We start from the raw sequence: 27,270 nt of genomic DNA, 5'->3' as shown, positions 1-27,270 counted from the left end.
AACCATTTTGAGTTTATTTTTGTGTATGGTGTCAGGGAGTGTTCTAATTTCATACTTTTACATGTCTGTCCAATTTTCCCAGCACCACTTATTGAAGAGGCTGTCTTTTCTCCACTGTATATGCTTGCCTCCTTTATCAAATATAAGGTGACCATATGTGCCTGGGTTTATCTCTGGGCTTTCTATCCTGTTCCATTGATCTATGTTTCTGTTACTGTGCCAGTACCAAACTGTCTTGATTACTGTAGCTTTGTAATATAGTCTGAAGTCAGGGAGCCTGATTCCTCCAGCTCCATTTTTCGTTCTCAAGATTGCGTTGGCTATTTGGGGTCTTTTGTGTCTCCATACAAATTGTGAAATTTTTTGTTCTAGTTCTGTGAAAAATGCCAGTGGTAGTTTGATAGGGATTGCATTGAATCTGTAGATTGCTTTGGGTAGTAGAGTTATTTTCACAATGTTGATTCTTCCAATCCAAGAACATGGCATATCTCTCCATCTATTTGTATCATCTTTAATTTCTTTCATCAGTGTCCTATAATTTTCTGCATACAGGTCTTTTGTCTCCTTAGGTAGGTTTGTTCCTAGATATTTTACTCTTTTTGTTGCAATGGTAAACGGGAGTGTTTTCTTAATTTCCCTTTCAGATTTTTCATCATTAGTATATAGGAATGCAAGAGATTTCTGTGCATTAATTTTGTATCCTGCTTTACCAAATTCATTGATTAGCTCTAGTAGTTTTCTGGTGGCAGTTTTAGGATTCTCTATGTATAGTATCATGTCATCTGCAAACAGTGACAGCTTTACTTCTTCTTTTTCGATTTGGATTCCTTTTATTTCTTTTTCTTCTCTGATTGCTGTGGCTAACACTTCCAAAACTATGTTGAATAATAGTGGTGAGAGTGGGCAACCTGGTCTTGTTCCTGATCTTAGTGGAAATGGTTTCAGTTTTTCACCATTGAGGACAATGTTGGCTGTGGGTTTGTCATATATGGCCTTTATTATGTTGAGGAAAGTTCCCTCTATGCCTACTTTCTGCAGGGCTTTTATTATAAATGGGTGTTGAATTTTGTCAAAAGCTTTCTCTGCATCTATTGAGATGATCATATGGTTTTTCTCCTTCAATTTGTTAATATGGTATATCACGTTGATTGATTTGCGTATTTTGAAGAATCCTTGCATTCCTGGAATAAACCCTACTTGATCATGGTATATAATCCTTTTAATGTGCTATTGGATTCTGTTTGCTAGTATTTTGTTGAGGATTTTTGCATCTATGTTCATCAGTGATATTGGCCTGTAGTTTTCTTTCTTTGTGACATCTCTGTCTGGTTTTGGTATCAGGGTGATGGTGGCCTCGTAGAATGAGTTGGGGAGTGTTCCTCCCTCTGCAGTATTTTGGAAGAGTTTGAGAAGGATAGGTGTTAGCTCTTCTCTAAATGTTTGATAGAATTCGCCAGTGAAGCCGTCTGGTCCTGGGCTTTTGTTTGTTGGAAGATTTTTAATCACAGTTTCAATTTCAGTGCTTGTGATTGGTCTGTTCATATTTTCTATTTCTTCCTGGTTCAGTTTCGGTAGGTTGTGCATTTCTAAGAATCTGTCCATTTCTTCCAGGTTGTCCATTTTATTGGCATAGAGTTGCTTGTAGTAATCTCTCATGACCGTTTGTATTTCTGCAGTATCAGTGGTTACTTCTTCTTTTTCATTTCTAATTCTATTGATTTGAGTCTTCTCCCTTTTTCTCTTGATGAGTCTGGCTAATGGTTTATCAATTTTGTTTATCTTCCCGAAGAACCAGCTTTTAGTTTCATTGATTTTTGCTATTGTTTCCTTCATTTCTTTTTCATTTGTTTCTGATCTGATCTTTATGATTTCTTTCCTTCTGCTAGCTTTGGGGTCTTTTTGCTCTTCTTCCTCTAATTGCTTTAGGTGCAAGGTTAGGTTGTTTATTCGAGATGTTTCCTGTTTCTTGATGTAGGCTTGTATTGCTATAAACTTCCCTCTTAGAACTGCTTTTGCTGCATCCCATAGGTTTTGGGTCGTCATGTCTCCATTGTCATTTGTTTCTAGGTATTTTTTGATTTCCCCTTCGATTTCTTCAGTGATCACTTCGTTATTAAGTAGTGTGTTGTGTAGCCTCCATGTGTTTGTATTTTTTACAGATCTTTTCCTGTAATTGATATCTAGTCTCATAGCGTTGTGGTCGGAAAATTTACTTGATACGATTTCAATTTTGTTAAATTGACCAAGGCTTGATTTGTGACCCAAGATATGATCTATCCTGAAGAATGTTCCATGAGCGCTTGAGAAAAATGTGTATTCTGTTGTTTTTGGGTGGAATGTCCTATAAATATCAATTAAGTCCATCTTGTTTAATGTATCATTTAAAGCTTGTGTTTTTTATTTATTTTCATCTTGGATGATCTGTCCATTCGGGAAAGTGGGGTGTTAAAGTCCCCTACTATGATTGTGTTGCTGTCGATTTCCCCTTTTATGGCTGTTAGTATTTGCCTTATGTATTGAGGTGCTCCTATGTTGGGTGCATAAATATTTACAATTGTTATACCTTCCTCTTGGATCAATCCCTTGATCATTATATAGTGTCCTTCTTTGTCTCTTGTAATAGTCTTTATTTTAAAGTCTATTTTGTCTGATATGAGAATTGCTACTCCAGCTTTCTTGTGATTTCCATTTGCATGGAATATCTTTTTCTATCCCCTCACTTTCAGTCTGTATGTGTCCTTAGGTCTGAAGTGGGTCTCTTGTAGACAGCATATATATGGGTCTTGTTTTTGTATCCATTCAGCCAGCCTGTGTCTTTTGGTGGGAGCATTTAATCCATTTACATTTAACGTAATTATGGATATGTATGTTCCTATTCCCATTTTCTTAAATGTTTTGGGTTTGTTATTGTAGGTGTTTTCCTTGTCTTGTGTTTCTTGCCTAGAGAAGTTCCTTTAGCATTTGTTGTAAAGCTGGTTAGGTGGTGCTGAACTCTCTCAGCTTTTGCTTGTCTGTAAAGGTTTTAATTTCTCCATCACATCTGAATGAGATCCTTGCTGGGTAGAGTAACCTTGGTTGTAGGTTTTTCTCCTTCGTGACTTTAAGTATATCCTGCCACTCCCTTCTGACTTGCAGAGTTTCTGCTGAAAGATCAGCTGTTAACCTTATGGGGATTCCCTTGTGTGTTATTTGTTGTTTTTCCTTTGCTGCTTTTAATATGTTTTCTTTATAGTTAATTTTTGATAGTTTGATTAATATGTGTCTTGGCATGTTTCTCCTTGGATTTATCCTGTATGGGACTCTCTGTGTTTCCAGGACTTGATTAACTATTTCCTTTCCCATATTAGGGACGTTTTCAACTATAATCTCTTCAAATATTTTCTCAGTCCCTTTCTTTTTCTCTTCTTCTTCTGGGACCCCTATAATTCGCATGTTGGTGCGTTTAATGTTGTCCCAGAGGTCTCTGAGACTGTCCTCAGTTTTTTTCATTCTTTTTTCTTTATTCTGCTCTGCAGTAGTTATTTCCACTATTTTATCTTCCAGGTCACTTATCCGTTCTTCTGCCTCAGTTATTCTGCTATTGATCCCGTGTAGAGTATTTTTAATTTCATTTATTGTGTTTTTCATCGTTGCTTGGTTCCTCTTTAGTTCTTCTACATCCTTGTTAAATGTTTCTTGCATTTTGTCTATTCTATTTCCAAGATTTTGGATCATCTTTACTATCATTATTCTGAGTTCTTTTTCAGGTAGACTGCCTATTTCCTCTTCATTTGTTAGGTCTGGTGTGTTTTGACACTGCTCCTTCACCTGTTGTGTGTTTTTTTGTCTTCTCAATTCGCTTATCTTACTGTGTTTGGGGTCTCCTTTTCACAGGCTGCAGGTTCGTATTTCCCGTTGTTTTTGGTATCTGTCCCCAGTGGCTAAGGTTGGTTCAGTGGGTTGTGTAGGCTTCCTGGTGGAGGGGACTAGTGCCTGTGTTCTGGTGGATGAGGTTGGATCTTGTCTTTCTGGTGGGCACGTCCACGTCTGGTGGTGTGTTTTGGGGTGTCTGTGGCCTTATTATGATTTTAGGCAGCTTCTCTGCTAATGGATGGGGCTGTGTTCCTGTCTTGCTAGATGTTTGGCATAGGGTGTCCAGCACTGTAGGTTGCTGGTCGTTGAGTGAAGCTGGGTCTTGATGTTGAGATGGAGATCTCTGAGAGATGTTCGCCGTTTGGTATTACGTGGAGCTGGGAGGTCTCTTGTGGACCAGTGTCCTGAAGTTGGCTCTCCCAACTCAGAGGCACAGCCCTGATGCCTGGCTGGAGCACCAAGAGCCTTTCATCCACACAGCTCAGAATATAAGGGAGAAAAAAATAGAAAGAGAGAAAGAAAGAGGATAAAATAAAATAAAATAAAGCTATTATAATAAAAAATAAGAAAAAAAATTATTAAGAGTAAATGTAATAAAGATCAGAGCAGAAATAAATGAAATAGAAACAAAGAAAACAATAGCAAAGATCAATAAAACTAAAAGTTGGTTCTTTGAGAAGATAAACAAAATTGATAAGCCATTAGCCAGACTCATCAAGAAAAAGAGGGAGAGGACTCAAATCAATAAAATTAGAAATGAAAAAGGAGAAGTTACAACAGACACCGCAGAAATACAAAGCATCCTAAGAGACTACTACAAGCAACTTTATGCCAATAAAATGGACAACCTGGAAGAAATGGACAAATTCTTAGAAAGGTATAACCTTCCAAGACTGAATCAGGAAGAAACAGAAAATATGAACAGACCAATCACAAGTAATGAAATTGAAACTGTGATTAAAAATCTTCCAACAAACAAAAGTCCAGGACCAGATGGCTTCACAGGTGAATTCTATCAAACATTTAGAGAAGAGCTAACACCCATCCTTCTCAAACTCTTCCAAAAAATTGCAGAGGAAGGAACACTCCCAAACTCATTCTATGAGGCCACCATCACCCTGATACCAAAACCAGACAAAGACACTACAAAAAAAGAAAATTACAGACCAATATCACTGATGAATATAGATGCAAAAATCCTCAACAAAATACTAGCAAACAGAATCCAGCAACACATTAAAAAGATCATACACCACGATCAAGTGGGATTTATCCCAGGGATGCAAGGATTCTTCAATATACGCAAATCAATCAATGTGATACACCATATTAACAAATTGAAGAATAAAAACCATATGATCATCTCAATAGATGCAGAAAAAGCTTTTGACAAAATTCAACACCCATTTCTGATAAAAACTCTCCAGAAAGTGGGCATAGAGGGAACCTACCTCAACATAATAAAGGCCATATATGACAAACCCACAGCCAACATTGTCCTCAATGGTGAAAAACTGAAAGCATTTCCTCTAAGATCAGGAACGAGACAAGGATGTCCACTCTCACCACTATTATTCAACATAGTTCTGGAAGTCCTAGCCACGGCAATCAGAGAAGAAAAAGAAATAAAAGGAATACAAATTGGAAAGGAAGAAGTAAAACTGTCACTGTGGATGACATGATACTATACATAGAGAATCCTAAAACTGCCACCAGAAAACTGCTAGAGCTAATTAATGAATATGGTAAAGTTGCAGGATACAAAATTAATGCACAGAAATCTCTTGCATTCCTATACACTAATGATGAAAAATCTGAAAGAGAAATTATGGAAACACTCCCATTTACCATTGCAACAAAAAGAATAAAATACCTAGGAATAAACCTACCTAGGGAGACAAAAGACCTGTATGCAGAAAACTATAAGACACTGGTGAAAGAAATTAAAGATGATACCAACAGATGGAGAGATATACCATGTTCTTGGATTGGAAGAATCAACATTGTGAAAATGACTATACTACCCAAAGCAATCTACAGATTCAATGCAATCCCTATCAAATTACCAATGGCATTTTTTACGGAGCTAGAACAAATCATCTTAAAATTTGTATGGAGACACAAAAGACCCCGAATAGCCAAAGCAGTCTTGAGGCAAAAAAATGGAGCTGGAGGAATCAGACTCCCAGACTTCAGACTATACTACAAAGCTACAGTAATCAAGACAATATGGTACTGGCTCAAAAACAGAAACATAGATCAATGGAACAAGATAGAAAGCCCAGAGATTAACCCACGCACCTATGGTCAACTAATCTATGACAAAGGAGGCAAAGATATACAATGGAGAAAAGACAGTCTCTTCAATAAGTGGTGCTGGGAAAACTGGACAGCTACATGTAAAAGAATGAAATTAGAATACTCCCTAACATCATACACAAAAATAAACTCAAAATGGATTAGAGACCTAAATATAAGACTGGACACTATAAAACTCTTAGAGGAAAACATAGGCAGAACACTCTTTGACATAAATCACAGCAAGATCTTTTTGGATCCACCTCCTAGAGTAATGGAAATAAAAACAAAAATAAACAAGTGGGACCTAATGAAACTTCAAAGCTTTTGCACAGCAAAGGAAACCATAAACAAGACGAAAAGACAACCCTCAGAATGGGAGAAAATATTTGCAAATGAATCAACGGACAAAGGATTAATCTCCAAAATATATAAACAGCTCATTCAGCTCAATATCAAAGAAACAAACACCCCAATCCAAAAATGGGCAGAAGACCTAAATAGACATTTCTCCAAAGAAGACATACAGACGGCCACGAAGCACATGAAAAGATGCTCAACATCACTAATTATTAGAGAAATGCAAATCAAAACTACAATGAGGTATCACCTCACTCCTGTTAGAATGGGCATCATCAGAAAATCTACAAACAACAAATGCTGGAGAGGGTGTGGAGAAAAGGGAACCCTCTTGCACTGTTGGTGGGAATGTAAATTGATACAGCCACTATGGAGAACAATATGGAGGTTCCTTAAAAAACTAAAAATAGAATTACCATATGACCCAGCAATCCCACTACTGGGCATATACCCAGAGAAAACCGTAATTCAAAAAGACACATGCACCCGAATGTTCATTGCAGCACTATTTACAATAGCCAGGTCATGGAAGCAACCTAAATGCCCATCAACAGACGAATGGATAAAGAAGATGTGGTACTTATATACAATGGAATATTACTCAGCCATAAAAAGGAACGAAATTGAGTCATTTGTTGAGACGTGGATGGATCTAGAGACTGTCATACAGAGTGAAGTAAGCCAGAAAGAGAAAAACAAATATCGTATATTAATGCATGTATGTGGAACCTAGAAAAATGGTACAGATGAGCCGGTTTGCAGGGCAGAAGTTGAGACACAGATGTGGAGAATGGACATATGGACACCAAGGGGGGAAAACTGCGGTGAGGTGGGGATGGTGGTGTGCTGAATTGGGCGATTGGGATTGACATGTATACACTGATGTGTATAAAATTGATGCCTAATAAGAACTTGCAGTATAAAAAAACAAACAAAACAACTAATACTAAACTTTCATTGGGTTATTTGTATGGAAATATGTTAATATAAATGTTTCAGACATTACATGAAATTTCTAAAAATCTTATATTTGTATTTGTATGGAAATATGTATGGAAATATGTTAATATAAATGTTTCAGACATTACATGAAATTTCTAAAAATCTTATATTTGTATTTGTATGGAAATATGTATGGAAATATGTTAATAAAAAAAAAAAGAAATGTATTCAGAAAAATTTTTTTTAGTTTTTAAAAATAGATTTATTAATTTTTTATAATAAAAAATAAGAAACAAATTATTGAGAAAAATTTATTAAGAAAAAAAAATTTAATTTTTTTAAATAAAAAATATGAAAAAACTTATTAAAAAATTTTTTTAATTTCTAAAAATAGAAAATAAGGAAAAAATTATTAAGAAAACATATATTAGGAAAACATAATGTTTTTAAGTAAAAAAAAAAACAAAAAAATAATGAACGGACCTAACCCTAGGACTAATGGTGAAAGCAAAGCTATACACACAAAATCTCACCCAGAAGCATACACACATACACTCACAAAAAAAGGAAAAGGGGAAAAATTAATGTATCCTGCTCCCAAAGTCCACCTCTTGAATTTGGGATGACTCGTTGTCTATTCAGGTATTCAGCAGATGCAGGCACATCAAGTTGTTTGTGGAGCTTTATCCTGCTGCTTCTGAGGCTGCAGGGAGAGATTTCCCTTTCTCTTCTTTGTTCGTACAGCTCCCAGGGTTCAGCTTTGGATTTGGACCCACCTCTGCATGTAGGTCACCTGAGGGCGTCCGTTCCCCCCCAGACAGAACGGGGTTAAAGGAGCAGCTGCTTCGGGGGCTCTGGCTCACTCAGCCCGTGGGGAGGGAGGGGTACGGAGGAGGCGGGGCGAGCCTGCGGCGGCAGAGGCCGGCGTGACGTTGCAGCAGCCTGAGGCGCGCCGTGCGTTCTCCCAGGGAAGTTGTCCCCGGATCACGGGAGCTTGGCAGTGGCGGGCTGCACTGGTTCCCGGGAGGGGCGGTGTGGATAGTGACCTGTGCTCGCACACAGGCTTCTTGGTGGCGGCAGCAGTAGCCTTAGCGTCTCCTTCCCGTCTCTGGGGTCCGTGCTGATAACCGCGGCTCTCACCTGTCTCTGGGGTCCGCGCTGTTAGCCGCGGCTTGCGCCCGTCTCTCTAGTTCGTTTAGGTGGCGCTCTGAATCCCCTTTCCTTGCGTGCCGCGAAACAAAGAGGCAAGAAAAAGTCTCTTTCCTCCTTGGCGGCTGCAGACTTTTTCTCGGGCTCCCTCCCGGCTAGCTGTGGTGCGCCAACCCCTTCAGGCTGTGTTCACGCCGCCAGCCCCATTCCTCTCCCTGCGATCTGACCGAAGCCCGAGCCTCGGCTCCCAGCCCCCGCCCGCCCCGGCGGGTGAGCAGACAAGCCTCTCGGGCTGGTGAGTGCTGCTCGGCGCCGAGCCTCTGTGCGGGAATCTCTCCGTTTTTCCCTCTGCGCCCCTGTTGCTGTGGGATCCGTGCTGATAGCCGCGGCTCGCGCCCATCTCTGGAGTTCGTTTAGGCGGCGTTCTGAATCCCCTCTCCTTGAGCGCCGCGAAACAAAGCGGCAAGAAAAAGTCTCTTGCCTCTTCGGCAGCTGCAGACTTTTTCCCGGACTCCCTCCCGGCTAGCAGGCTAGCACCGAAGCCCGAGCCTCAGCTCCCAGCCCCCGCCCGCCCCGGCGGCTGAGCAGACAAGCCTCTCGGGCTGGTGAGTGCTACTCGGCACCAATCCTCCGTGCGGGAATCTCTCCGCTTTGCCCTCCGCACCCCTGTGGCTGCGCTCTCCTCCGTGGCTCCAAAGCTCCCCCCTCTGCCGCCCGCAGTCTCTGCCCACGAAGGGGCTCCTAGTGTGTGGACACCTTTTCCTCCTTCACGGCTCCCTCCCACTGGTGCAGGTCCCATCCCTATTCTTTTGTCTCTGTTATTTCTTTTTTCTTTTGCCCTACCCAAGTACATGGGGAGTTTCTTGCCTTTTGGGAGGTCTGATGTCTTCTGCCAGCGTTCAGTGAGTGTTCTGTAGGAGCAGTTCCACGTGTAGATGTATTTCTACTGTATCTGTGGGAAGGAAGGTGATCTCCACGTCTTACTCTTCTGCCATCTTGCCCCTACCTCACAGTTGATTTTTATATGTTGATCTTGTAGCCTGTGAACTTATTACTAAACTCACTTATTAGTTCTATAAGTGTTTTATTTTATAAATTTATTTATTTGTTGGCTGTGTTGGGTCTTCGTTGCTGTGCACGGGCTTTCTCTAGTTGCGGCGAGCGGGGGCTACTCTTCATTTGCGGTGCGTGGGCTTCTCATTGTGGTGGCTTCTCTTTCTTGCCAAGCATGGGCTCTAAGCGTGCGGGCTTCAGTAGTCATGGCTCGCGGGCTCTAGAGCGCAGGCTCAGTAGTTGTGGCACATGGGCTTAGTTGCTCCGCAGCATGTGGGATATTCCCGGACCAGGGCTCGAACCCGTGTCCTCTGCATTGGCAGGTGGATTCTTAACCACTGCACCACCAGGGAAGTCCAAGTATTTTATTTTAGATTCTTTGGAATATACTACATAGACAGTCATGTCATCTACAAATAGAGTTATTTCTTTCTTTGTCGTCTGTGTACCTTCTATTTCCTTGCCTTGCCTTGCCTTATTGCCCTGGTTAGAACTTCCAATATTATATTGAAGAGCAATGGTGAGAGCAGGCATTCTTGCCTTGTTCCTGATTTTACGGGGAATGCATTCAGTTTTTCCACACTAAGTGTGATGTTTTTTGTAGATGTTCTTTGTCAAGTTTAAGAAGGTCCTTCTTTTTTTTTAGTTTTCTGAGTGTTTACCATGAGTGGGTGTTGGATTTTGTCAGATACCTTTTCTGCATCAATTGATTTGGTCATGTGATTTTTTTTTTAAACCTTACTAATATGGTGGGTTACATTGATTTTCGAATACTGAACCAGCTTTGCATCCCTGGAATAAATATCACTAGGTTGTGGTGTATAATTCTTTTTATTTATTGCTGAATTATATGTTTGCTAATATTTATTAGGAGTTTTTGCAACTGTATTCATGAGGGATATTGGTCTGTAGTTTTCTTTTTTTGTACTCTGTTTTATTTTGTTATCAGGTGATACTGGCTTTATAGAAGTTTAGGAACTGTTCCATATTGTGTAGAAGTGATGTTAATTCTTCTTTAATCATTTGGTAGACATTTCCAATGAAACTGTCTGGGCCTGCCTGGAGATTTCTTTTTGGGGATATTTTAAATTACAAACTCTGTTTTCTTACTAGTTACAGGACTATTCATTCTCTATTTTATATTGAATGGGTTGTGGTATTTTATACTTTTTGAGGAATTGGTCCTTTTCATTTATATAAGTTGTCTAATTTATGTGTGCAGCTCTATCATTTGGTCCATACACACTTATATTTTCTTGGTGGATTAACCCTATTATCATTATGTTATGTCCTTCTCTGTTTCTGATAATTTTCTTTAGTTTTATGTCTACTCTATCTGATATTAATGTAGCAACTTCTACTTCCTTTTTATTAATGTTTGCATGATATCTCTTTTCCCGTCTTTTTTCTTTCAACGTACATATTACATTTGAAGTTTCTTATAGACAGCATGTAGTTGGGTCATCCCCTCATCCCCCCATCTGACAAATCTCTATCTTGTAACTGGTATATTTAGGCCATTTACATTTTTTTATTGTGTAAGTTTAAGGTGTACTATCTGTTATTTTGATACCTTTATATATTGTAAATGATTGCAAATGTAGCAATATTTATTACACAACATAATTACAGTATGATATTATTGTCTATATTCATTATATGATGGATTAGATCTCAAGGCTTATTTAATACTTGTTACAAGTTTGTACCCTTAAACACCATCACTCTTATCCTTCCCCACGGACCATTTGCATATAATGTAATTTTGATACGTTAAGTATGCCATTTTATTTTTTGTTTTCCTTTGGTTCTGTTTTTCATTTCTGTATCTTCTTTTACTTAAGCTTTTTGTGAGTTACTAGAACATGTTTTATTTTATCTTATTTATTATTTATTTATTTTTATTTTTATTTATTTTTTGGCTGCACTGCGTGGCTTGTGGGACCTTAGTTCCCTGACCAGGGAGCTAATCCAGGCCCTTGGTGGTGAGAGCGCAGAGTCCTAACCACTGGACTGCCAGGGAATTCCCGTAGAACATGTTTTAGAATTACATTTTGATGTATCTGTAATGTTTTGAGTATCTCTTTGTATTGCTATTTTAATGGTTGCTCTAGTTATTCAACTATACATATACACATATTTTTCAAAGTCTGGTGTTCACATTTTACCAGGTCCAGTGAAGTGTCAAACCATTACCTCTAAATTCCTTTTTTCTCTCTCATTTTATGGTATAATTGTTTTAAGTATTTCTTTGACATGTATTGAGAACCATATTAGATGGTGTTATAGATTTTGCTACAGCTGTCAAACTTATTAGAAAAATCAAGATGTGATTTTTATTATATTTACATGTATTCTGCTCTGACCATATTTTTTTACCTCCTGATGTTTCAAGATTTCGTTTATTATTTACTGTTTAGTGAACTTCCTTTTGTCATTCTCTTAGGATAGATCTGCTGGCAACAGATCCTCAGTTTTCCTTCATCTGAGAATGTCTCAATTTCATCTTTGTTCTGAAGAATATTTTCAGTAGTATAGAATTCTGAGTTGACATTTCTTTCAGCACTTGGTAAATGTGTGCTATTTCCTTTGGCCCTCCTGATTTCTGATTAGAAATCTGCTATCATTTGAATTTTTTCCCCCCATATACATAGTGCATTGTTTCTGGCTACTTTCCTTGTCTTCAGTTTTCAGAAGTTTGACTGTGATGTGTATATTTGGGGATTTATCTTTTTTGGTGTTCATTCAGTTTCTTGAATACGTAGGTTTATGTTTCTTGCTAAATTTGGGAAATTTTAACCTATTATTTCTGGAATGTTGTTTTAGACCCACTCTCTTTCTCTAATGAAACTGATGATGTGGATGTTAGATGTCCCATATGTCTCAGAGTTTTTGTTCATTTTTTTTCTTCAGTCTGCTTTTTCTCTGTTCTAATTAGGTACTTTCTAGTCTTTATATTCATGTTCATTGATTATTTGTCATCTCTATTTGTTGTGGAGTCCATTCATTGAATAGTTAGTAATTTTTATATTTCTAAAATTTTCATTGGTTATTCTTGATATGTATCTTTATATAGTTTTTCCAGATATTTTTCTGGTTTTGTGGAGACTTCCTGTTTATTTTATGAATTTCAAACATGTTCTTAATTATTTATTGAAATATTTTAATGATAGCTGCTTTAAAATCCTTCCTAGGTAATTCCAACATCTTTGTCATCTTGGTGTTGGTCTCTTTTGTTGTCTTTTCTCATCCAGTTTGAGATCTTCCTGGTTCTTAGTATGATGAATTATTCTTTATCAAAACCTGGACATTTTAAATATTATAAGACTAAATCTACTTAAGTCTTGCATTTTAGCAGACTTCCTCCTAATGCTCCTCTGGTGGGTGAAGAGGGGGTCTGCTTTGTTCCTTCATGTAATGGTGGAAGTCCAGGTTGTCCCCTGGGTCCCAGTTGACACTGGCTCATTGTCACTGCTGGGAGGGCTGGGAATTCAGGCCCTTCTCTAGGTCTCTGCTGACACCAGCCTGCCTGGGAGTTGGAGGGACTTTCCCTGCTGCTCCCCACTAACCTTCACTGATACTGTGGTTACTGATAAGAGGTTGTGGAAGTACTTACTCTCCACTGGGTATCTGTTGATCCTACTCCAGCAGGACAGGAAGGGGCACCTTGTTTCTGCTGGGAAGAGATGGGAGTTCTGGCTCCTTGCATGGTCTCCACTGACACTGTGGCATGGAACTGGAGGTGGCCTGTTTCCATCTGGTAGGGATGAAATTCCCAGCTTCCCACTTGGCCTTCTCTGACACTGTTTGAGATGGGGGTGGGAGAGCGTCTTTCTCCATACTTGACTTTGCTGGTGGGAGTAATAGCCACAGCTATTTTTGTGTTGTTTGGCTGGAGTGGAGCAGTTACTGCCTGAAAATGGTCTCTCTTGCCAGATTGGCCTTTTCCTTCTTAGGCTCTTTGGGTAGAGACAGCAGGCTTTCCTTGAGGCAGACCAGAAAAGGTCTGCACATGTTGGCATTTCTTGGTTGCCGCTTCTACATTATCCAGTCGGATGTAGGAGGCAAAAAGAAAACCCAGGGAACTCACTGTGTGTCCTTCTTAGGGTCATGAGGTTCCTAGACAGTCAACCGCCTTCTCTCCACCTTTCAGAGTCTCCTTGTGTTTGTTGTATGTATAGTGTCCAGGGTTTTCAGTTGTACTTAGCAGGAAGAATAGGGAAAACAACGTCTGCATCTATTCTGTCTTACAAAAGCATAAATTCTGTCTGCTTTTGTAAGATAACAGGTTTAGTTCTACATACGTATTTGCCAGGCCACAGCTCCCTGTTCTCCCCTGTGCATAGCCTTTGTCACATAATGACAATAATTGTAATTGTCTGTAAACATGTCTGCCCTGTCACCACCTGTGAGCTCATAAAGAAGGCCAGGCCTTTCATCTCCGTATTTCCCAGTATACAGTAGTCCTTTACTTGGTCAGTGGAGGCAGTCCACTGCCCATTTCTGGCAATGCCCTTTCATAGGCATGTCCTGTTGGAAAACTGCCAGTTACCTGCCCAGGCCTCAGACCGCAGACCCCCCCCCCACCGCCCAGTATCCTCAGTCTTTTATATTCTCCTGCCAGGAACTGCTGGAAATTGGGCTGGGGAGGGTTTTGCTGCTAGGCTGGCTTCACCAAGAGAAAACTGGCTTTGGGTGAATCTCGTTTATCACCTGGTCCAAACTGATCATTTTAGAGATGAACAAAACAAGGCCTACAGTGGTTAGATGACTTACTGAAGGTCAAGTTAATGGTACAGCTGAAATGAAATTGGAATCTCTGGCAAGTCCAGTTCTCTTTTTTGTTGTGTTTTCCACCTACTTTATTTTACAGCCTGAAAGTAGATTCCAGTTGTGGGTTTGTTTTTTTAGAATCTTAAAACAAAGGGCGTAAGCACACTGTCTCATGTTCTTTATTTATTATTATTATTTTAAAAATATTTATTTATTTATTGGGCAGCACCAGGTCTTAGTTGCGGCATGCGGGATCCTTAGTTGCGGCATGGGAACGATCTCTTAGTAGCGGCATGCGCACAGGATCTAGTTCCCTGACCAGGGATTGAACCTGGGCCCCCTTCATTGGGAGCGTGGAGTCTTAGCCACTGGACCACCAGGGAAGTCCCATCATGTTCTTTATTTTTTTAATAGAGTGTCAAACTTTATTGACTGCAACTTGGAGAACCAATTTTAGTATATTCCCAGTGGTTTCAAAATTGTATTTTTCAAAATTGAGGTATAATTGACATGCAACATTATATTAGTTTCAGGTATACAACATAATGATCTGTATTTGTATATATTGCAAAATAATCACTGCACTAGGTCTAGTTAAAATCTGTCACCATACATAAAGATTTTTTTTCTTGTGTTGAAAACTTTTAAGACCTACCCTCTTTGTAACTTTCAAATATGCAATATAGTATTAACTATAGTCACCATGCTGTATATTATATCCCCATGATTGATTGATTTATTTATTTAATTTATTTTATTTTTGGCTGCGTTGGGTCTTCGTTGCTGCACGTGGGCTTTCTCTAGTTGTGGCGAGCGGGGGCTACTCTTTGTCGCGGTGTGCGGGCTTCTCTTTGCGGTAGCTTCTCTTGTGGAGCTTGGGCTCTGGGTGCATGGGGTTCAGTAGTTGTGGCTCACGGGCTCTAGAGCGCAGGCTCAGTAGTTGTGGTGCACGGGCTTAGTTGCTCTGCGGCATGTGGGATCTTCCCGGACCAGGGCTCGAGCCCATGTCCCCTGCATCGGCAGGCGGAGTCTCTTCCCGCTGTGCCACCAGGGAAGCCCCCTATTTATTTTATGACTGGAACTTTGTACATTTTGACTCCTTCACCCAATGTGTTCACGCCTGCCCCCCCCTCACAGGCCCCCCTTCCTCTCTGGCAACCACCAGTCTGTTCTCTGTATCTGTGAGCTTGCTTTTTTGTTTTTTAAAATTAATTAATTAATTAATTAATTAATTAATTAATTTTTGGCTGTGTTGGGTCTTCGTTTCTGTGTGAGGGCTTTCTCTAGTTGTGGCAAGTGGGGACCACTCTTCATCGCGGTGCGCGGGCCTCTCACTCTCGCGGCCTCTCTTGTTGCGGAGCACAGGCTCCAGACGCGCAGGCTCAGTAATTGTGGCTCACGGGCCTAGCTGCTGTGCGGCATGTGGGATCTTCCCAGACCAGGGCTTGAACCCGCGTCCCCTGCGTTAGCAGGCAGATTCTCAACCACTGCGCCACCAGGGAAGCCCTGCTTTTTTGTTTGTTTTTTAGAAAATATTAGATTCCACATATAGATGAGATCATATGGTATTTGTCTTTCTCTGTCTGACTTCTTTCGAAAACTGAAGGTCCATCCATGTTGTCGAAAATGGCAAGTTGTCCTTTTTAATGGCCGAATAATATTCCATTGTATATTTGGACCACATTTTCTTTTCTTTTTTTTTTTTTTTTTATTATTTATTTATTATTTATGTTTGGCTGTGTTGGGTCTTCGTTTCTGTGCGAGGGCTTTCTCTAGTTGCGGCAAGCGGGGTCCACTCTTCATCGCGATGCGCGGGCCTCTCACTGTCGCGGCCTCTCTTGCTGCGGAGCACAGGCTCCAGACGCGCAGGCTCAGTAGCTGTGGCTCACGGGCCTAGTTGCTCCGCGGCATGTGGGATCTTCCCAGACCAGGGCTCGAACCCGCGTCCCCTGCATTGGCAGGCAGATTCTCAACCACTGCGCCACCAGGGAAGCCCCACATTTTCTTTATCCATTTGCTGATGGACACTTAGGTTGTTTCCATATCTTAGCTATTGTAAATAATGATGCAGTGAACATGGGGATACAGATATCTTTTTTTTTTTTTTAATTAATTAATTAATTTCTTAAATTTATTTTTATGGCTGTGTTGGGTCTTCGTTTCTGTGCGAGGGCTTTCTCTAGTTGCGGCAAGCGGGGGCCACTCTTCATCGCGGTGCATGGGCCTCTCACTATTGCGGCCTCTCTTGTTGCGGAGCACAGGCTCCAGACGCGCAGGCTCAGTCGTTGTGGCTCACGGGCCTAGTTGCTCTGCGGCATGTGGGATCTTCCCAGAGCAGGGCTCGAAACCGTGTCCCCCGCATTGGCAGGCAGACTCTCAACCACTGCGCCACCAGGGAAGCCCCAGATATCTTTTTGAGTTAGTGTTTTTGTTTCCTTTGGATAAATACCCAGAAGTGGAATTGCTGGATCAACTGGTAGTTCTACGTTTAATTTTTTGAGGAACTTCCTTCCATTACTGTTTATCATAGTGGAGGTACCAATTTATATTCCCATCAGCTGTGTATGAGGGTTCCCTTTTCTCCGCATCCTTGCCAACACTTGTTATTTCTTGTCTTTTTAATAATAGTCATTCTAACAGGTGTGAGGTGATACCTCATTGTGGTTTTGATTTGCATTTCCCTGATGATTAGTGATGTTGAGTATCTTTTCATGTGCCTGTTGGCCATCTGTATTTCTTCTTTGGGAAGATGTCTATTCAGTTCTTCGGCCCGTTTTTTAATCAGATTATTTTTTTGCTGTTGAGTTGTATGAGTTCCTTATATATTTTGGATATTAACTTCTTATCAGATATGTGATTTGCAAATATTTTCTCCCATTCAGTAGGTTGCCTTCTCATTTTGTTGGTGGTTTCCTTTGCTGTACAGAAGCTTTTTAGTTGATGTAGTCCCACATTTATTTCTGCTTTTATTGCCTTTGCCTTTGGAGTCAGATCCAAAAAATCATCACCATGACCAATGTCAAAGAGCTTATCACCTATGTTTTTTTCTAGGAGTTTTATGGTTTCAGGTCTTACATCTTTCATCCATTTTGAGTTAATTTTTGTGTATGGTATAAGATAGTGGTCTAGTTTCATTCTTTTGCATGTGGCTGTCTAGTTTTCCCAGCACCGTTTATCGAAGAGACTGTCCTTTCCCCATTGTATATTCTTGGCTCCTTTGTTGTAAGTTAACTGACTATATACACGTGGGTTTACTTCTGGGCACTCTCTTCTTTTCCATTGATCTGTGTGTCTGTTTTTATGCCAATACCATACTGTTGTGATTACTTTGTAGTATAGTTTGAAATCTGGGATCATGATGCCTCCAGCTTTATTCTTCTTTCTTTGGCTATTTTGGGTCTTTTGTAGTTCCATACAAATTTTAGGATTGTTCTATTTCTGCAAAAAATGCCGTTGGAAATTTGTTAGGGATTGCATTGAATCTGTAGATTACTTTGGATAGTATGGACATTTTAACTATTCTTCCAATCCATTAGCTTGGAATATCTTTCCATTTATTTGTATTTTCAATTTCTTACATCAGTGCCTTATAGTTTTCAGTGTACAGGCCTTTCACCTCCTTGGTTAAATTTATTCCTAGGTATTTTATTGTTTTTTTGTTTGTTTTTGTTTTGCTTTTTAATTTTTATTTTATATTAGGGTACAGTTGATTTACAATGTTGTGTTAGTTTCAGGTGTACAGCAAAGTGATTCAGTTATACATACACATATATCTATTCTTTTTCAGATTCTTTTCCCATATAGGTTATCACAGAGTATTGAGTAGAGTTCCCTGTGCTATACAGTAGGTCCTTGTTGATTGTCTATTTTATATATAGTAGTGTGTACATGTTAATAATTTATTGTTTTTGATGAATTGTAAATGGAATCGTTTTCTTAATTTCCCTTTCTGAACGTTTGTTATTAGCATATAGAAGTGCAACAGATTTCTGTATATTGATTTCGTATCCTGCAACTTTACTGAATTCATTTATTCTTACAGTTTTTTGGTGGAGTCTTTAGGGTTTTCTATATATAATATTCTGTCATCTGCAAGTCGTGACAGTTTTACTTTTTCCTTTCCAGTTTGGATGCCTTTTATTTCCTAGTCTAATTGCTCTGCCTAGGCCTTCCAATAGCATGTTGAATAAAAGTGGTGAGAGTGGACATCCTTGTCTTGTTCCTGATCTTAGAGGAAATGCTTTCAGTTTTTCACCATTGAGTATGATGCTAGCTATGGGCTTGTCATATATAGCTTTTATTATATTGAGGTATGTTCTCTTTATACCCACTTTGTTGAGAGTTTTTATTATAAATGGATGTTGAAATTTGAAAATGGTATTTCTAATGGGCCTGTATCTTTTCAGCAGGCATACGGCTATGGTCCATACAGTGGTGCATACCCGCCAGGAACTCAAGTTGTCTATGCTGCCAATGGGCAGGCTTATGCTGTACCCTACCAGTACCCATATGCAGGTAACTTACGCCAGCCTTTCATTCCTTGTTTCTCTTCATTTAGTGAGTCGATCAATAAAGCCTGAAGAATTTTTATTTCTCAATTTAAAGTGAGCTATGTTTCTTCTGGTTAGACTAGAAATCACTCTGCTACTTTAAAAAAAAAAGCATTATATATCTTCACACTGCTTTACAAAAGTTAGAGTGGGCTTGATTTTTAAAACTTCACTATTGTATCCAGGTTCATCCCCAAGAAGAGAATTTGTACTTCCTGAAATTCACTTACATTAAGAAGCAACCAAACTAAGAGGCCCATTTTAAGGGATAAAAGGCAATCTTTCTCTTTTTTTTCCTTCTGGTAGTATCCTTCAAAAATTATCACTACTTAGGTGTGATGTTCCATTTTGCAGGTGAAGTAGAGGCCTGGGAGGGCTTATGTTTATTCTGGGCTTTTAATGGGTTCCTTTCATTTTCGCCTCACCCGAAACAAGTTGTTAGGTGTGAATGACTGACCTGTGTAGGAGGCATCAAGTCCTAGGTGCAGCATGGGCAGGGGAAGTCTATGGGGTGGAGGTGCAGGAATATGCTGGTGCCTACAACCAGGGCAAGGGGGACCAGAGCTACGTGCCTGATGGCCTGAAGAGTGAGGCCACACCCAGACCCCAATGAGCAGGTGAAGTCAGGCAGGGGCAGGTCACAGTGGGTATGGCATGTCAGAACGACACACAGGAGAGTGAGTTGGTGAATAGACTGGAATGGGAGCCCAGAGCTTGCCAAGAGATCAGAGCTCTAAGTGGCTGTGAGCAAACCTAGCACAGTGCCTTAACACAGAAGCAGTAGGAGAGTGTGTTACCAGAAGGGTGAGTGGTAACTGATATTAATGCCGCAGAGAAGCCAAGGGGGCTGCCACAGGGTCTCTGGATTTGGCCAGCCCCAGACTCAAAGTGTCCTTTTGGTTAGTGGTGGTTACTTTGGTTTTTTATGCATTAGCACCTAATACAAGAGAGTTTCTCCTGTTATTGGTTTCTGGAATCTGATGCAGTGCACTCAACTAGCATAGACTGAAGGATTCTGCCTTGCTTGATTTTTTTTTTTTTCATGTCAAGTTGAAAACTGATAAAATAATGATGCTGAAAAATGAACTATTTGTCTATCCTCTAATCCTAGCACAACTATTTTTGTTTGAATTTTTTTCCTCATGTAAAATAATTGTTTCATCTTTGTTATCTTACATTACTTTTTGCATTCTATTCTCATTTTATCAGTAAAATTTTATGTATTTTGTCCAGAGTGCTACATAATCTTCTTAAGTATTTTTAATGGTTGCATACTGTCATGTGGGGTGATATATTATTAGTTGTCTTTACTTTTTTCTTTTCATTTTTACTGTCGTAGATATTGCTTTGAATATTTCTAATCATTTTCTTTTCCCTTCCTGTTAAATATGTCTTAGAATACATTTCTGACTTCTCTATATTAAATTAATATGTCAGAGGGCATAAACATTTCTGTTTCTTTTGATACCATTAAAAAATTATAAAAGTTTTCAAACATACGAAAGTAGGGACAGTAAATGAACTGTCAAATTTGCCTGTTACCAGCTTCAACAGTTACCACATCTTGTTTCACCTGTACCTTCTCTCCGCACCTCTGGATTGTTTTGAGGGAAATTCAGACTTTATATCATTTCATCTGACAGTATTACAGTAAGTCTTGATACCATTTACCAAGTTAATTTCCAGAATAGTTTACCAGTTTATAATGCCACTAGGAGTTAATGATGTACTGGTTTCTCTGTAGTCCCGTAAAGATTGCCTGTTGTTGTGCTCTGAAAGTTTTGATAAGGTCTTAACATGGAGTCAGGTTGCTTTAGTTTACATTTCTATGATGACTGGCAAAGAGAAACATTGTACAATTGTTTACAAATTAGATTTTCCCTTGTATGAATTATTTTTTTTCCCCCATTTATTTTGGGGTTGGTGGTCGGTTTTTAAGCCCTGGCCTAATCGTCTGATGAGAACCAGCCTTTTATTCAGCCCCTAGGCCACAGACTGGGATAATCCCAGCTGTTTCTAATTCTGCAGAAAAGCAGAAGTTCTGTGCTTGTGCTTGTGCAGGGAATTTCTGTACATAGGATTCCATCCTTGCCTTTGACTTTCATGATGAAAAAAGAGACAGCCCGCTCGGGGCCACCTCAGAACACTTGCTGCTCAGGGCTGAGTGCAGTCCATGGGCGTTCGGCATTTGCGCTGTGAGCAGCTAGCAGTGTGCTTGCTGTGGAAGGGCTGCTCAGTACTGGTCGTCCCGCTGCAGCATCGTGCTGGTAACCAGGCAGGAGCTCTTCAGTCAGCCTCTCTAAGGTACTCCGGTGCTTTGCCAGCTTCGTGACACACTGCCTTGCAGTGTCCGTAGAGGCCCTGGTCGTGCAGAGAAGGTTGAAGGCCTTCTCTTTAATATGATTGGGGCCGGGTGGCCGGGCAGCCAGTTTAGAAGTGCACAGAGTGCTGTGTGCACACTATAAGTATTCTGTTTTGATTTTCCCACGTTAGTAGACATTTGTTCAGCTGTCTCTTGTGGGCTTGAGGTCTTTGGTTTGAGTTGGCTCCTTTGGTTGGAGTCCTCTGTTTCTGTCTTACAGAGATGGTACTCATGTGACACATGATTGCACTACAGTTTCCAGGGCCAAGTCTGAGAGCAGACCTCTAGATTTTGTGATTCTTGGTGTCTCCTCCCCCATCTTTTATAATTTACTCAATTCGTTGGTTTGATGGTAATTTGTAAAAGTTACTTGCGTTTATTTAGCCTTTCCTAAAGTATCTAACTTAATTGTCATAGAAACAGTATCTGCCTTTTCTACATTTGTGTTTTGATCATTTATGTAAAATTTAGTAATTTATGTAAATTAGATAATTAAAATAAGTACAACTTGGAAATGTCCCTAGTTGACTTTGGTAAAGACTTAGCTCCTGGGATTTCCCTGGTGGCGCAGTGGTTAAGAATCCGCCTGCCAATGCAGGGGCCACGGGTTCGATCCCTGGTCTGGGAAGATCCCATGTGCCGCAGAGCAACTAAGCCTGTGCGTCACAACTACTGCAGCCTGTGCGCCTAGAGCCTGTGTTCCACAGTAAGAGAAGCCAGCACAATGATAAGCCTGTGCACCACAACAAAGAGGAGCCCCTGCTCGCCGCAACTAGAGAAAGCCCACGTGCAGCAACGAAGACCCAATGCAGCCAAAAATAAATAAATAAATAAATATATTAAAAAAAGAAAAAAAAAAAGACTTAGCTCCCTGGTAGGAACAGAGGTGAGCAGGAGCTGCAGCAGAAGTTGGCTCCTGGTCATGCAGTGAGGAGATCCCTCTGGGGGGCTAACAGAGGGAATGCAGGTTTAGATTCTTCAGGGGATCTTTTAATTAGGTCAGCTTGCAGGTTCCTACTGTATGGCATTTCACTACTTGGAGTTGCCTAATTGAAATTTTTTTAAATTTCAAGGCTGTGATAGTGAATGCTACAGTTCACCAGTTTTGTAGTTGAAACATGCTGCCCTCAACCCCCGTGTGCCTCACTTTTGCCTGTCTGTAAAATAGGGATAACAGGAAGCTCAACTCATAGGGCTGTTGTGAGGATAAAGTGAGTCAATGAATGTAAATGCTTGTAATACTATAAGTGCGTAGACTAGTAAGCACTTGTAGATGTTAGCCTTTAGTGTCACTGTTGGTTTCACTTCCATTCTTCATCTACATGGACATATCACTATTGGATTAATCTCTCTATTTCCTAGGGTTGAACTGCTAAGGGAATAGTGGGTCAAGGAGGAAAGTTAACACTATATGTGAGCAATTTTAAAGCTAATTAGCTATTGGACAGTATATTGTGAAGCATAGAAGAGAACAAGCAATGCATTTCCAGTTGTAAACTTTAATTGTGCAAATAAATTTTAAATTTGTTTAAAGTTTGCTTTTTAGCAGTTTTCCCTCTAACATAAATATTTTTCCCCATAAAGGCATAAGGTTAAAAATGAAGAGCAGGTTAGGTTAGCAGATTAAAGGTTTAATTTAAAAACGGTTTGCATGAATACTGAGAAGCTAATTAACTTCTAGGTGGGTGTTTCTTCTTAGCTTTCAGTGGGGATTCTTGACTCTCCCGTTGTCTCTAGGCTCCGTGTGTCCCCCACACTCCTCGTCTGCCTGCCATCCTGATGAGCAGGATGTGCGGGGCTGAAGTGGGCATTGGAGGCTGGCATTTGCAGCTTCATTAGGATTCTGCTCTCTGCAGTGTCTGGGACTGTGGACCTTGGGAAGCTGAGCATCTTGACTTCCTCTCAGTGCCGTCGTAGAAATGGAGGGGTCCTCCTCACGTGGCCACGTCCAGTCACCTTCGCTTGTGGTGGAGGAGAGCTGGGGGGCCCTCACTGCGGTCACCCCAGCAGCGCCCCGAGCGGGGGTGCAGTGCATGGAGAAACCTCAGGAAGGGTCCCAGTCAAGGGAGCCATCTGTTTGAGTCAATGCTGGACTTCACAAACTGCTCCTGTGTTTTCCTTCTTTTCTAGGACTTTACGGACAGCAGCCTGCCAACCAAGTCATCATTCGTGAGCGGTATCGAGACAATGACAGTGACCTGGCACTGGGCATGCTGGCTGGAGCAGCCACAGGCATGGCCTTAGGGTCTCTGTTCTGGGTCTTCTAGAGTCCTTGGAACCTGGATGTGCATAGCTTCTGATACCCTGTGTGCAATAATATACTTTGCAGGGCATTTCTGTTTGTTATAAATGTTTTTAATAATAGTTTTAGTAGTTCTTTTGAAAGTAGTGACATCATACTTATAACTAATCCATATCAGTACCACGGAGAAGGCTTTGGACTGCTGTTTAGCTAAAACGTGGACTAGTTGGGGGCACTGGCTCATTCTAGGAGTTTTTTTATGGAACTCTCAGAATACCTTATTTGAACACACCTGTTTGGAAAGGGCATTTTCCTTTTAGAGTTAGGCCTTACTGCTTAAGGGATAGTTATTTTAGTGTTACGCTAGTAACGTCGTGATGTATGAGTGGTGAGTGATTGTGGCAAGAAGAACTGCAGCTGTTTTGGTTTAATGCCAGACTTTGAAACCTCAGACCAGACCTGGCTGCACGTTACTTCAGGAGTTGTAGGCTGGAACCTTCCTGAATCAGCGGTGTGATATCGCCACAGCCTCTGGGGCTCTGTAGGCTTCTAGCAAAGCCGACTGATTAGGATGATGGGCAGGGTGGCAGATCCCCCGCTTTAAAATGATGCTTTTCATTTTATTTTTACTAGTTTGTTTTTGGTAGTGATCCTTGGAAAACATCCCAAATTAAGAGTAGACTTGAGTCTCAGTGTTTTCAGGCTTTATCATTTAAAACTTGAACAAGGCAAAACAATTACGAATAAGTGTGTGGAGGTAGATTTGCTTTATTCAGAGGCATCATGTTTTGAGTGTTTGCTTTGAGTATTTTTATTGCCACTTCAGCCTACGTATAGCTTATTTTTCTACTTGTTGAGAAAGTAATATTAAGAGAATGGTGAGGAGAGTGGAATGAGAGCCATAGTTACAGTGTTACTGGCTCAGGGGATTGCGCTGCGCTGAGGATCCCCTTTTCCACCCTTCTGAAGGCTGTTAAAGGCCCGTTTCCTGTCCTGTGCAGGACTGGGGTGCGTGGAGCCCCGGTGGTGGCATGGTGGAGGAGACTCAGGTTACAGATGGGAGTTGCGGCCTAAGGACATGAATGACCTGCTCAAGGTGTTACTCCATCTGACCGGGACACTGGCCTTGTTTTCATTCTTGACTCAAATGTCACAGAGAAGCTTAAAACCATTTAATTTGAGCCCCAACTATGTGTGAAGCTCTGGAAGACTGAGAGTCGTGCATTTTTGTTATTTCTTATTTCTTTATTTATGTAAATTTTAAAACGTCAGTTATTCCAGTTTTCTGTCCTGCATGCTTTAAACAATGTACTTTTTACAAAGGAAGTTTAGCGCATTGAAGGTCTCTGCCCCTGTACTCCATGTGGCCCTATTTTCCATAAAATACACTCCTAGTAGCACAAATTCCGTTTTTATTCTATGTGGCCAGTTACATATATAGTCTTTTGTTTCACTGATCAACCCATTCCATCTCTAAGTCAGACTTAAATAGATCTATCTCCGTATGAAACCAGATGCCAAATGAACTTTGTGGTGACCACAGGTGTGTTTTCCTAGCCAATTCTATTGCACTTGTTGACACTGGAGAGTCTGTTTCCAGCTGAAAAGAAGTATACTTGGCTGTCATCTCTTTGGATGTTTGACATGGTGGAAAGTTGCCATATGTGATGTGTGATGACACTGGTTTTGATGGTTAAAAATGTTGCTTTAGTTATTTTACATCATATGTAATAAGAATGGTTTTGTTCAGATGGTAACCATTATTCGAGCTGTATGTTTTACTTACAAAATACTAAACTCAGTTTTTCATGTTGCATCATTTTGAACTTGGAGTTACTGGAACCACAGGTACTGAGTTACGTCAGTGAAATGCCCTTGAAGCAGATGGTCTCCTTGTGTTCCCGTGGCTTCCCTCTGACAGAAGCGGGAGAGCTGTGGACTGAAGCTTGGGCCCACGTGTGCCCCCCCATCTCCAGTCCCTGTCCCCAGCGGGGCCAGCCCCACCGGGCAACTGTAGTTGAGTCTGGAAGTTCCCTGTCACTAGTGACTTGATCCTGAGAGGAAATGCATACTCTGTATAAAGATGGGCTGAGATACTTCATTTCCCTGGCCCCAGCTCTCGTAGATGCCAACGCTTAGGTAATCCTAAATCAAGAAGTTAGGTGAGTTGGAAGGAACTTGTTCAGGTTTAGTCAGTATTTTACTTCCATGTGTACTTTTAGCTAGTTGGCCGTTGACATTGCACACATGCCAGTTGGCTTGTTTCTTAGCTCTGTCCTTTTAATTCCTTGAGTTAACTTCAGGGTCTTAGATGTAAAGAGAAGGGAGAGACCCGTGGTTGTGTTTCAGATCATCATTCATGAAACGGGCCAGACCAGGACACAAGATCTGGATCATGGGAGAAGTTCCTGCCATTGAGACAGAATGACCCACATTTATTTTCTACATTACTTGTGATACTGTGTGCTTTCTTTCTCCTTCCCAAGTTTATGTAGACACCAGCATGGGATGCAGTTCCAGTTTTTTCCCCTAGGGTTGATCTTTTTTTCTGATTGCTTGCCTGTCTCTAGTATTCTGTTGTGTCCTCAGAACCTATTTTTCCCTGTATATGCAAATTGTATGTTTATAAGTGAAAATGTTAATACACTAAATGATTGTTAACCTTAAAGCATATTTCATTGACTTCTATTGTTTTTTTTTAAATTCAGTTTATTTAAACTATAAAGATAAAAACGGTTCATGCGTTTCTCCCATCCTCCACCCCCTGGCTCTGGCAACCACGAGTCTGGTTTTTTGTGTTTTTTTTCATTTATTTTCTAGTAACACAGTCAGCTTTTTCTGCTGCATCACAGGCAGTAAGAATGCCATTTATGGAATGCTCAATGCATTCCATAAGTGCTAGGGAATGTATTGTCACATTAGAAAACAATAACTCATTAAATTCCTGTAGTAACTCCGTAAGGGATGTGTTATCCAGGTTACACTGGATGAAACTGAGGCTCAGAAGTTAAATTCTTTTCTTGGGAGTGCACAGGTAGTAAATGAAACAGATTTATATCTGATATTAAAACATATTCTTTTTCCCTGTGCCATGTGTATATGAGAGTAATTTCCACAAGAACATAACAAGGGTCAGTACTTCTAGGATGACTATTAAAAAACTGTCAGTATCTTCCTCAGCCAGATCTACTTGGCCTTGTGGGTTCAGTAACTTCTCCAATATCTTTGGGTACACGACTTTGTGTTTTTTGTTGTTTTGTTTTAAAAAATTATTTACATTTTTTCATTTCTGCATTACCTCACTCTCTTCCTGGCTAGCTTTTCTGTTTATCTCACCTGTTGCAGACTTTGATTAAATTGTGATGTGTGGTTGCATGTAATAGTTTAAGATGAGGAATCTCATGCTAGAAGCTCTGGGTCTCTTGGTTTCATTTCTTTAGGGAGGAAGTCTCTAGTATTTTGCCTGGGGACAATTATTTCTGGATGTCAGGGAGGGGGGACACTCCACACAGCCTTTGTAAGCCCTTCTACTTTTCCGCTGGACTTTATTCTCATCTTCCATCATGCTGGCCCTTGCTGCCTCTGGCTCTTTTTTTTTTAAGTTTTTGAATAGGTTTTATATATATATATATATATATATATATATATATATATATATATACACACACACATACACAGACATAGCTTCA

General features: G+C 40.4%; 1 protein-coding gene across 4 annotated transcripts in view; it reads left to right on the top strand.

Annotated features, from left to right (window-relative positions):
* The window catches only part of PLEKHB2 (pleckstrin homology domain containing B2), a 54,490-nt gene extending 28,236 nt beyond the window's left edge, over nt 1-26,254 (top strand). For 2 of the 4 annotated variants that reach the window (XM_082395487.1, XM_082395490.1), the window contains exons 7-8: nt 18,834-18,942; nt 23,470-26,254. In XM_082395487.1, the coding sequence (XP_082251613.1) occupies nt 18,834-18,942; nt 23,470-23,606 (246 nt within the window). In that variant the 3' untranslated portion in view covers nt 23,607-26,254. The remainder of the gene's footprint in view (nt 1-18,833; nt 18,943-23,469) is intronic. The other 2 variants (XM_082395488.1, XM_082395489.1) reach the window with 2 other exon arrangements.
* Nucleotides 26,255-27,270: the final 1,016 nt, after the last annotated feature.

The sequence above is a fragment of the Balaenoptera borealis genome, assembly GCF_965194805.1.
Source record: "Balaenoptera borealis genome assembly, chromosome: 6".
NCBI classification, from domain to species: Eukaryota; Metazoa; Chordata; class Mammalia; order Artiodactyla; family Balaenopteridae; genus Balaenoptera; species Balaenoptera borealis.
The sequence above is the reverse complement of the archived record's forward strand: the minus strand, read 5'-3'. Positions and strand labels throughout refer to the sequence as shown.